Source organism: Melanostigma gelatinosum, assembly GCF_949748355.1.
Source record: "Melanostigma gelatinosum genome assembly, chromosome: 7".
Classification (NCBI taxonomy): Eukaryota; Metazoa; Chordata; class Actinopteri; order Perciformes; family Zoarcidae; genus Melanostigma; species Melanostigma gelatinosum.
In genome coordinates this window covers 21679810-21692907 of record NC_136640.1, presented here as the reverse complement: position 1 = coordinate 21692907, position 13098 = coordinate 21679810, and the positions used below count along the sequence as shown (strand labels likewise).

At 43.7% G+C, this 13098-nt stretch overlaps 1 protein-coding gene across 1 annotated transcript in view; it reads right to left on the bottom strand.

Moving 5' to 3' along the window:
* Positions 1 to 13098, bottom strand: part of LOC306779965 (calcium-binding protein 8-like) — a gene marked incomplete at both ends in the record, with an annotated part of 62293 nt that overhangs the window by 37739 nt on the left and 11456 nt on the right. Inside the window, 2 exons of the mRNA XM_079272100.1 lie at positions 5469 to 5612; positions 11991 to 12112. Coding sequence (XP_079128226.1) covers positions 5469 to 5612; positions 11991 to 12112 — 266 coding nt within the window. The remainder of the gene's footprint in view (positions 1 to 5468; positions 5613 to 11990; positions 12113 to 13098) is intronic.

Genomic DNA, 13098 nt, shown 5'->3' with positions numbered 1-13098 from the left:
GCTTTTTTTCTCAAGAGTTTGTGAAGCAAAACCAGAGCCAAAAAACAAGGGTGGCCAGAAACAAAGGTTCGTGAGTTAGTGAGCAGTGAGTAGGGTTTAGTGGTGAGGCTGAAGATTGCATTCAGAATATCGCTCCGTTCACCGCTCCCTTACCGAGCGTGTGGTCGAACAACGGTGTCTTTTAGGCAACATAAAAACGCTAAAGTGGTAAATGGACTTATACTTGTAGAGCGCCTTTCTAGTCTTTCGTCCACTCAGTGCGCTTTAACACTACAAGCCATTCACCCATTCATACACTGATGGCAGTGGCTACCATGCAAGGTGCCACCTGCCCATCAGGACTATCTCACTAACATTCACACACCGATGGAACAGACTCCGGGAGCATTTTGAGGTTAAGTGTCTTGCCCAAGGACACCGCCGAGCTTCTGATGGAGGAACGACCCACTCTACCTCCTGAGCCACAGTCGACCACTGACTCTCTCTAGAGTCTAGAGGTTTGTCTGCTCTGGTCTACTGTAGAAACACAGTGGTGTAACATGGTGGACACATGACTGATGATATTTGGGGTTCTGCAAAATGTGCAATTTGTGTGCTGTTACGTGATATCTGGGGGGTGACCCCTCACGATTTTTTAATCCGATAATAAAAAATTGAAAAATTAATAATTATTAATTTTTTTTTTTTTTATTATTAGAATAAGTATCAGTGTGGTTTGGGCATTTCAAGAATGCCATCAGTAATGTACCGAGCTGGATCAAACACAACTTACCTCAGGGGATGAAGGGGATCTGCTGAGGCGTAACCCCTTCTCTGGGCTGGCTTCTCAAGACAATATGAAGAAAAGGACTTGGTCGAAGAAACTAATTCGTTATTTATTTATTTGCATTTAAATCAAAGTGTAGTCTCTTGGTCCAAAATACAGAGAGAAAATAGTTAACTGAAAAATATAAGAAAAAATCACCTAAGTATTCAAAAACCCCTTCAGAGCAGTTTACAGACAAAGGATCTGTAAAAAGCACTGACTCAGCCAGCAGACTGTGTAGCTGTGTAGCCTACGGAGGAAAAAGTTAATGATTCACCCAGCGCAGGACTGGACAGAGTGAGCTTTCTCTCCTGTTTCGACTTCAAAAAACCTTCTAAGTTTTCTTAAAAACTCTGACTCTCAAAGTCCGGAGACTCTGCAAAAAGTTAAAGTTCTCCTCCGTGCAGGCCGGAGCCCGCACGGGATTAGAGACTCCTTCCAACTCCTTCTCCAAAGCTGCTTCAAGGTCCTTCTGCTGTTTCAAAACTGCCCCTATATACTCGTCCGGGCCTCAGATCTCTGACTTCAAACGGATTCCTACATATCACTTGATTGATGACACAAAAACCCTTACTTCAGCGTAATCTTTGAAAGCCAGGTCTGCCTTTGTGGTCCATATGAACCCCTCAGCATTTTTAGCGACGCCACTGTCAAGGCTAAGTTTATTTATATGTACCCTCAGGCTAACCTACTGATCTGACCGCCCTATAGTTTTTTCCTGGAACGGCTGACTCCGTCTTTTTGAATTCGGCTGGGATTCTCCCTTCTTTCTTCTCTAGACTAATGATCTCTCTTCTCATGGATCACACCGCCTCCGGCCTCCCGGACTTCACGGGGGTGCGATGGCTGCCCCCCCCCTCCTTCATCTCCCGGGGAATCCCAAGCCGCCTTCTTGGTTCTTTGTGTAACTTTGCTGACTCAACTCTTGGACTTCCCATGAACCAAGAAGCACGCCTGGGGGGGGTGAGGGTGTGTGTGTGTGTGTGAATGAGTGTGCGCCCACCCGTACACATCAGTGCAACAGGGGTTTTGCACAACACAAACCTGTCTGTCTACCCGGTGCAATATTATAAGAGCCTCAGAGTCATATGCCTGATTTAAACAACGGCTTTGCTGGTAGAGACATCACTACTTCGCAAAATCTCCACCGTGTTCAACAGTGCAAACAGGTTTATATTGCTTATACATTGGTCAAAATAGTCTATTAGTGTTGGTAGCTATAATGGAGATGGAAATGTATTAAATAAATTACCAGCTACTTATTACTGCTTATTGGGAAATAGTTGAATATAATTGTGTTGGAGTCCTGTTCCATTCTGGTAATTAATTTGGTAGTGATTAAAGAAATGTTTTAACCAATTGAAAGTTAGAAAGATATAATAAATGACTTGTATAGTTTCATAATTCTCCATATGACACACAGTATGCTGGCAAGCTCCAGACCCGTGGAAGGAAATAAATGGGCAGGTATAATAAATGAAAGGAATCAATTATTTAAACAACTTTATGGTATTCACAGTATTTTTATGCTCTTGGTGATCTAAAAACCTGCACCTACTTAATAATAAATGACTGAGAATCTGTTGGTTTACTGGATCAAAACAACCCGTGTATTGTTGGGTGCTTTTCAGGCTGGACCATTTTTTACAGATTGTTAGTGTGTTTGCATTAATGTCCCCAAGATGGGAAAAAAACGTAGACACCTGAATTAAAACACTGCGTTTGTTTGGCGGATACCAGAAACTTTTCAAATCACACAGGTTAGACCAGAGGACATTACTGGACTGGTGTGCTGATTGGTTTACTGATATGCCATGCTGTAAAAACCAGTTGATGTTGAGTATTTACCATAGAAATAGAGTAGGAGTAAAAACAAACCAATGGCAGGGTTGTCCAGTCCATTCCCATACTGACGTGGTGTCATGCCCCTCGGCGTTTATAGCGACCTGTTATGAGAGCAAATCTGCCCCGCCAAACCCACAACATCCTCTCAGGACTAAGGACTGAGACAAGAACAGAGATAAAGTCTGAGCGGCGCTCGCTGTGCGTGTTTGAGAGGAGAGAGGGGGAGGTCTATTGCACGCAATGTTTCTGTAAGTTATTCATAATGTACTTGGATCCCCTTCCCTTTTTGACCCTCCCACCTGTACCTGTGATCATTTCTAGTAAGCGTACCCGAACGCTGTGGGTCGACCCCGCGCATCACTGCCGCCCACGTAGTTGTTGAATGTGAATTGAAACGCTCGTGTTCAATGCGGCCCCAATGTGCGTACCTGATCACCCGCGGAAGTAGTTTGGCTGATCGGATCACAATCCGTGATCTTTTGGGTGCATTTTTCATGCAAGGTGTAAAAGCGGGTGAGAGTTGCATGCCGACTCTCATTTTGATGGATGAGTCAACATAACGCGTAAGTCGCTGAGTCACTTTCTGTGTCTGTTGTAGTCCAAGCCACCTGTTTTTGACAAGTCTCTTCCTGTGTTATGTCAATACCAAGGATCCTGTTTCAGCTCGAAAAAGAACAATGAATTAAAGAAAGATGTGGAATCCTGCTCCCTTTAGTAACACACAAACAAGTCTAATTAAAGACAATAGGGAATCCAAACTTATAAATTCGAGTCAAACTTAGAGAGAGACCTGGAGTCCAGGTCATTGACAACAGAAGAAAAAGAACAACACGTGTAATCTCTCCTGAATAAACAAAGGCTGGCGCAATGCTGCAATCTGGAACAAAGACGAGTGGTCACACCTCTCCCTGAAGGGCATGCAGAGCACAACGCCGATCACACAGATCGGCTTAACAGCAGGGACGAGCAGAGCAGATAACCGATCAGCATCTTCCAGAGATCGATGGCTGTGACCGAGGATCCAATCCTCACAGCTGCCCACTCAAGATACAGTCACTACCGTCCATTCTGATGCATCTGCTTATGCCCTCCTCTCCTCCGTGCTCCTTTGATCAATGGCTCGTGGTTTTTGAGTTGACGCGCGTATGAAAAGATTTTTTCAAGAATTGCTCTGTAAATAACTGTATATCGTTACTGCTCTTCATATCAGGGTGTGATGGAAGTGGATACAGTAGATAATGAACTAATACATTAATTAGGGCTCCATCTAACCATTAATCTTACAATGGTGTAAAATAAGTATGTTTGTTATGTTGTTGTTGAAGTTATGGACAAATTAAAGTAACTCATCGACCTTTTTGGTTGAACACGGTACATGAACAGCGGCCTCCTGGGTGACAGTCCGGTGTTGACCCACCCACCCCAACCTCTGCCCCGCAACCACCATGATCTGAAAGGTGCTTGTGTGATGCGTCAAAAACAAAAAAATATGCCTCCTACTGGCCAAATGAAACTAGTTGTATCCTTAAACTGTATATAAGAAGTTGACGTAATCATCCCGACATCACCGATTGGTTTGTGGATTGCAGTTTTGAAGCCTCAAATTGGCTATTTTGCCGTCGCCAACTTGGATTACGGCCGTCGCCATAATGTTTTTTAGGCAACCAAGGAACGGAAGTGGTAGCGCTCTGGTAGCGGCAGTGACCTGTCAATCACACTAAGCCCGCCCTAAAGCATACCCTGCTTTATGGTCCATTTGACTCTAAATGGACCATAATTTACGAAATGAACATCATGCTGTATTGTGAGAAGTAGAGTTATTTTCTCATAGACTTCTATACAATCAGACTTCTTTTTGCAACCAGAGGAGTCTCCCCCTGCTGGTTAGTCGAGAGAATACAAGTTTTAAGACACTTCCACACTGGCTTCACTCGGCAGAACTAGAGGTTTGCCGCCTAGTTGTATGTAAACAATTTACACCATGTTAGTTCTGTCACTTTCTATTCCCGATCATGACAAAGCCCTTGCAAGGCCGCCAGTCAATCCTAATATTCAATAATGCCTAACCCCAGTCTTTTGCTGTTGACATCAATCAATCGACCTGGGTCGTTTAAAGGGAAAGAGGTTTCCCCATCTGCAACTCCAACAAACTCAGATTCGACACAAAGAGATGGAGAGAACAATGAGAAACAAGTGAATAAATAAACAAACAGCATTACAATTCACAGACTCCCTGAGACCAAAGCTGCTGTGACCTTCGTGGGGTTGGAAAGCAGCCTCGGCTGCCTCCTCGAGTTGCTGCAGTAGACGATGCAACAATACCCGGCCCTGAGGCACATAAGCAGCTACATTCTAACGTCTTAAACTTCAATATTCAGCCTTGAACCCTTTATAGTTATTTCTCTCTCCACAGTGAAAACGAAAAGCACTTATCAAAGGCTGCATAGCAGCATGACGAATTTGAATATGTTCCCAGGGATTTGCATATTGCATTTTCCCCCTCCCAGCCGTATTAAATTTTAGGAGTCTATCCTTTTGCAATGTCTCACTCACGGTTAACGCAGACAGGCCTTGCTTGAAACCGTCTCATTCTTGTGAGTGTTATCTCCGAGGGAAAAAGGTTAAAAAGATGTAAAAGTGAGGATGGCGCTGCAGAAATCAACTTGGGTGTATTATTTAAGCGCAGAGATGAGTTTTGTTCTAGCTAGACAACCAATATGAAGACCCCCCCCCCCACATGTCATGTGTGCATGTGTGCAAGTTGCCTGTTGCTGACGCCAAACACTTTTGTGTGTGTGTGTGTGTACATGCGACTCACCGTCCATGTCTAGTCTCTGCATGATGATGGCCAGCTCCACCTCACTGGGCATGTAGCCCAGCGAGCGCATGGCCATGCCCAGCTCCTGTTTGGAAATGAACCCGTTTCCGTCATGATCCAGCACCTTAAACGCCTCACGGATCTCTGCCAAGACAACAAAAAGGAAATCCACTCAGCATCTATGAACAATGCAGCCAAATTCCAAGTTGCAAGAACACAAACACTTATTCATTTCCTCTCTCTCTCTCTCTCTCTCTAGGTTAACAAGATCAATTCCACCACATCGATTCATTTTCTCCACCTGCTGTCACAGTCGCCTTCACGTCTGCCCGCTTTAGGAATTTCATGTCCGACGTGACCCTTCGGTGAGCTCCTTTATTCTCTTTTCACTGGTTTGTATTTACAGTACATTTTGAATCTCTCATAAGTAGTCCAACGTCCAGAGCAACATTCAAAGAGTTAGCAAGCTAGAGGGGTGTGGTTTGCTTAGGGGGGGGGGCATCTCTGAAAAGTGATTTTGTGTAGAATATCACTCCCATTGATGCTGCTGTATACCCTTCCTGCTCTGTGCATCCTTTATACTGCAAACCTCCATTTTCAAATGAGTTACCTGCAGTGGCGTCTCGGGTTTGATGTTACAAACAACGCTGCACACGTGCTGCCGCGGCGACATATTACTGAGCTGACTCACTCTTATAAATGCATATTTCATAAAGAGCGCCGACAGACAGGAGAGGGTGTGGGGCAGAAAACAGACGGGCATCTGCTGTTTTTAAATAGAGGTGGAATGTCACTTCTCTGAAGAACACTATGACTGCATGACATGCTTGAGCACAGTGTTGAGCACTGAATCATTTGAGACTGGAGAGGATGGCTTAACTCCATCCTTCCCAGAGAGGCACAGAGGCCATGCACTGTATCTCTATGCAAGGGGCAGCAACAGTAACTTAAAAATAAGATTCATTTATTTCATATCCACACAAACATTCTCTGACAGTTGCCCAGATTCTGGTGTAGCACACAAAACCACACAATCTTGTTACAAAGGAAAAAACATGAACAAATTGCTATTGAGGGAACAAACTTAAGTTCTGACGGCCTTGAACCAAGAAATTGCCAAACTGAAACCAAAAACATCATGAGGAAAATAAGCCTATCAATCATTTTATTATCTGCCGCACTGCTGCCAATCTGGACCAGACTGCTGGCAAATGATTTGGAGCAACAAGACATAACTGGAGCAGTAATTATGAATCAGCTCATAAAAATAGAGAGCGGTGCTTTCACTGCGCCGAGCGCCTACAGCAGATAATAACGGGGTCACAGTTGGCGACCTGCATCAAAACAAGATGTCGCTGCTTCCCCGTAACAGCTGGTCCTGAGCAAATAAAGCAAGCAACATCATTTGTAACAATACAAAACCCTCGCTTGAAAAGGGAATATTTGGAAACGCTAACAAACACAAACGAAAGGCGTCCAGATTATGTTCCCTGCATTAAAAGGAGCATCTCACGCATTAATCTGTGACGCAGGTCCTTGTAGTGTATACTCTCCTGTGTCAGGAGTGTGTTGGAACCAAACAACAACATGGAGACTGGGTTTACATGTCCAAACGACTCAGTCCATTTCATGCACGATGTGTCTGTTCATCAACACTCGTGACACACGGGGACTATTGAGCTGCTTTGTAACTCAAAGTTTGATATCTGGAACAGCAATATTTCTACCGGAAGGACAGAAGTTAAGACCGGAAAGACTTCAGAGCGAACTCCAACTTTGATGAACCAGAATCCTGAAGAGTTTGTTTTATTTTGCAAATGAAGCCTCACAGTGTAAAATGTTTATAAGGGTGTTTGTGTTTATTTGAGAGTGTGTCTGTGACTATGTACACTTGAATGACTGGTGCCTGTTTACTTGCATTATGTAATCCCCCCCAGTCACCGTTGCCGCTGTCTTACATTAAATGTTTCCTACACTGCACTATTTTATTCTGTTTCCTACCCGTCTTATTCTATTTTAGGTAGTTTTTATTTTATATTCTCTTGGCACTTAAATGACCGTATTTTTTATTGTTTTTACACAAGTGGTTTCTTTTGCACTCTGTCATTTGTCTTTCGACCCTTTGAAATGCCTGGTTGCTGAAATGTGCTATAGAAATAAACTTGCCTGGCCTGTTAAAGCCTTCACAAACGCAGGGCAAAGAAAAAAATCAACCTCGTTATGAAAAGATAGGCTATTCATGACATAAACCATAGTTCGATCAAAAAATATATTAACGTACAAAACACGAAAAAGCTTTTGAGTAAAGCCAAAAAGACTGCAGAAAAACATGTCCACATGGTAGCTGCTCAGCTCTCTCAGGTGAACCTAATTTCACCAAATAGAATCGTCTCTGTGTGTAATCACAGGCGTAATCAAGCCTCTGTCAATCTCTCTGTCAATGTCAAAAATAATGAATCAGTCAATTAATCAACTCATTACTTTAGCTCTAGGTAGATCTATTAATAAGAACGGGATAAAGCTAAATAAATAAAAGATGACTGAATGCATTTACAGTACACATTTTTGTTTGGGAATTTTGGGATGCATGTACACAGAATGATTGAGATATTTATTTTGATCTCTGATTAATACCGTGTCAAATCTGTAAACGACTTTGTTCCATACTTGGCTCCTTGCTACCAGAATGATCAGTGACTTTAGGTGTTGTAGCGCCCCAGTGGGACTGAGGAAAGGGTAAACACAGTCAGCACCCTGGACAGCTCCCCAACTGATGCCAAGACTGTTGCAAGTTAGTCAGTGTGCTGCAGGCAGTGAGGAGAGGCCGAGCCCCTCGGCCACTCTGCTAAGTTTGAATATGAATCTATGTGGCCCCCATTGAGTGGGAACTGCTGTTTATGTGCCCAAGGAGCTGGAAACAAGCTGCCTAATGCTGGTGCCGGTCAGCCTCCCTGTTCCCTCTCTCCCTCAAGGAAAGCTCAGCTCTGGTGGGCTGAGCAGACACAACCCAGCTCCCAGCAGGCTTACCGCTGTCTGATCCAGCTCAGCATGCTGAGTGAAAGAAGAACCTTAAGTGCCGACAAGGAAGGATTTCTTCCACTGCGTTCATTATACCTTTAATAAAATTAAATAAAGGTAACAAGATGAATCACTCCTTAGCTACTTTTATCATCAGCTCCGGAAAAACAAACACACACACACACACACACACACACTTTTTGTTGTGAACTCCCTGGTATCGGCTCTGTACCGGAAATAATGGAACATCTCAAATTGTGTGCACATTTAGTTCTCAGACTTAAAGCTCCCTAACAATGCATTCCTGTCCTGCTGTTGCAACTGCCCAATTAATGGACACTCTGGCTAAGGGCATAGAAAATGCAGTTAACATTTGATTTGCTGAAGAAAACCCAAATGAAATAAGTTTCCCTAAATGCACACATGTAAACGAGGGTCGCTGGCCTTGTGCAGCCTTTGGCCTGTAGAGTACCAACATCGGTCAACATCAACGTGACTAAGAAAGCACAATTCACACGAGGAAGAGCTCTACAGCACACCAAAAGACTGAACAAGTCAGAAGTTATTCACCAACCTCTGTCCATCATTCTATTGCTTATTATGTAAAAAGGAACATTTATCAAGACACAGACGATTACAGACGAGGACTTCAAGTTGAGATAGCGGTCAATTTAATAAGAACTCCACATCCCCTAAATTGTTGTAGCTCATGAAACCGCACGACTGTAAGTATTAGCACGAACAGCTCAGTTTTATCTTTCAGGGCACAAGTCTGGCATATGATCAGAGTTTTCCCTGCAAGAGTCTAAGAACAGACCAGAGAGCACAAATGTAGGTTCATTGCTTTTAGAGCTAATGAAGAAAAACGACATTCACGAACTGGCATTTGGGTGCAAATGATCAAACTAAATCTACAAAGCCAGCTCCTTCGTTTGGGCTTTTAAAGGGATCGCCTGTCAGAGGCTCAGCTCTGCAGCCAGGCTTGGCAGGGAGTGTGATCACAAATATTAACTGAAAGATCAAGGAGACACGTTTTTTAATTCTGTTCCGAAGAACAAATTACCAACTTTAAATGCCGATTTAAAGATCGTACACAGCACATACAACTCTCCTTCCTGCTGCGATGACACTGTCGACTTTATGGGCACCAAAGACACGTGAAGGTGATGCAAAGGATTTGCAAAAGTGGCCCCCATTTGCTCAGCAGTTGCTGGCCAATAACTGTCTGAATGAATCTTAAGGCGTTATCCACACCGTCAAAAAAAGACTCTATAGGGCAACAGCAGCTCTATAGGGCAACAGCAGCTTCTCCGTAGAGGCGAGACATTTGCCAGCTGACTGATTCCACACTCTCCGCCGTGTGACAGCTCGCCCTGCTGCAAGCTTTTTAAATGGACCTGGACAAATACTATTAATTGCCTCTTTAAATATTGCGAGGCAGAATGTGTTGAATGTGCAGAATGCGGACGCTGTATAAGCAGCAGCGGGGAGAAGGAGCGCCGGTGGAGACGTGCAGTACATACAGGAGATTCTAATGACTCTCGAAAGACAAGACCGGTGGCAACTTTTTTAATGGTGTCTGATGAAATATGTCCACTTTGCCTCTTTTGATTTAAAATAAACAACAGCTGGAAATTGCTTGTTTTTTTTTTACTCTTTGTCCAAAGGTTTTCAAAACCAGTGCAAAACCAGTGCAAAACCAGTGCAAAACCAGTGCAAAACCAGTGCAAAACCAGTGCATCCCAGCATCTGTTGACCTTCTAGCTGCGAGCCCACTGTGACACCACCACCGCTCACCCAACAGCTAAGTGTATAGTGAATAGTGTATGATACAGTAATTAGTGTTCGTCATCTTCACCATGTTCACCATCATGAGGGCCCTTGAACCATAAGCTGTTTCTTCCTCGCCAGATATTAAAGCCGCTGAAACGGGAATTTGACACGCTGCAAATATCTCCATGCATATTAAAGCTCCACCCTGATGGAGTATCTGGCTATTAACGTGCGCTCTGTAGCTAATTTTCCAGGCGGCATGCTTAATGTCGCATCAATGGATAAGTATTCCGGCGGTCTCGTTTGTTTACTTGCTTGCCGCCGATGAGGGCTGCCACTGCTGCAGACTGTAATTGATCAGTTTCTGTGTTCTACCAGCCCAGGTGATTACTCTGACACAGGCTGGAAAACAAAAGGTCCATGAAACACAGCCTCAGCAACGGCACAGATTGTCAAGTGGAGAGACAGAGGCCAGCGGTCCGCGAATGCTGCCGATGAGATAGACTACGTGGAGAGTAATGCATTACTGTGCTTTGTTGGCTCAGATGAGGAGGACACCGCTGGTTTCATGGCACTGTGTTGTTTCTTAAAGAGTTATCGCCTGTAAAAACCCACTGGGCCGACTCGGATCAGCGCCTGCCTCTTTAAGACAAAACCTGTGTGCATATGGCCCTCCGGTACGCCACATCATTTGTGGATCTGTTAGGAAACAGGGAACGAAGCTCCGTGTGGGTTTTGGGATTCTGCAGCGTGTACACAGCCTTGTTTCCCAAAATACTACAAGCAGTGCCTCCCACTGTGTGACCGTCTGATCCGCCTTACAGTCACATGACAGCCTGTGCCTCCTGTTCATTACAAGCAGTGCGGTCAACGACAGAGATCCTCAACGTCGTTGTTGCTTTTCTATTGCAGCAGACGTTGTTGTTGTTGAACTTTCGGTCACCGTTCCACTCGGTTCTGGTTCTACATCCGCCTCCAGCCGGCATGAAGCGGAACTAAACGTGAAGCTGCGGTGGGTTTACAATCATTTATATGCAGCACTACACTGCAGGTGCAAGTCTTTCAGTTCAAGTGTGTCGTCTTTCCTGCACTATAGAGCCGACTGTTATAATAAAGTCAGTGAAAGCAAATACTAATTATTTGTTTCTGCCCAGGCAAAGATGCTGCGTTTAGTTTCGGGGTGTTGTGATATACCAGCAGTAAAAACAGACAGATTGATGTTACTAAAACAACACATATGACAATGAGTAACTAATCCAGTGCCCCTTAAATCATTTCACATGTACAGTTATAGACTCTCTCCACCGACCAACAAGCGGATTTTGAGTGCAATTCATTTGACAAAAAAACCCTCAATTGAAGATTAACTTCAATTGAGGGTTTTTTCTATAGATATTGCAATGGAATTATTGCTAACTCTTTTTCGCCCTGATAACCGTGTAGTGACAATCTGATATTTTGACAGCCCTGATTTAGATTATGAGTTTTAACTGAAATGCTTCTCAATGAATTCATCATCTTGAAATTCATCAAGTCAGTTTTTTAGGTTACATCAGCGACATACAGTAGGTGTTAAACTCTATCATCTGCTCATCTTCGTTTGAAGTTAAATGTTGCCAGTACGGGGGTTTGAACGGCAGCAGCAGCAGCAGCAGCAGCAGCCACATCTCTTTCAATGGACATTAAGCATAAGGCAGGACAGCAGCCAGACGGTTTATTGAGATGCTTTACCATCAAGCTCCTCCACGGTGATGCTGGCCAGCACGTCGCTGTCGCTGTCCGACAGCGAGCGGCTCAGGTAGTTCCCCTTGTAGAGCAGGCCTGCCGTCACCTGGTGGAACGGCATCTTCTCCCTGAGAGGCAACAGAAGGAAACATTTAGTTCGGGAAAGGGAAGCGCTGACGACATTTCTCTCTTGGGTGTTCTTTTTTTTGGGAGGATTAATTCAGAACACAAAACACGAATTAGAAACTCCACACATTACACATGTTTCTGAAAGCGGGTTATCAGCAAGGTGAAGCTCCCATGTCACTGCAACATTACATCCTGTAATCAGGCATTCAAATTAGCCAAGAATAAAAATGGAAGAATTGACCTGCAAGGGGCATAAATCCTCTTTTCAACAAAGCTTAAAATGAAGTTTAAAACACAACCATGTCTCCTACAAAATAATGCTCCCATCAGACGGCAACCTCCGGTTCTGCAGAGTGTAGCCAATGTGGAAGTGTCTTAAAACTTGCATTCTCTCTACTGACCAGCAGGGGGCGACTCCTCTGGTTGCAAAAAGAAGTCTGATATTCTTCTTATATAGAAGTCTATGAGAAAATGACTACTTCTCTCTTGACTTATTACCTCAGTAAACATTGTGAACATGAGTTTATGTCTCAATCTCTAGTTTGAAGTCTTCTTCAATACAGCATGATGTTCATTTAGTACATTATGATCCACTTAGAGTCAAATAGACCATAAATCAGAGTATAATTTAGGGCGGGCTTACTGTGAATGACAGGTCACTACCACTACCTGAGTTCGTTGGTTGAAAAAAAAAAAAACATGGCCACGACCGTAATTCAAGATGCTGACGGCAAAATCGTCGAACTTGAGGCTTCATAACGGCAGTCTACAAACCAATGGGTTCAATTCTTATGTACAGTCTGTGGTTCCCATACAGCTAAACTGCATTCTCAATTGTGTTTCAAATAAGATGCAATTTCCCCCGGATTAGATTTTAATTAAAATAAGTTTTGGACGTATAGTTAAAGCAAGTCAACACTGATCAGAAACTTATTGGTCGTCAAAAACAAACGGAAGCCGGGAGAAAATACATTTCCCTCGAGAC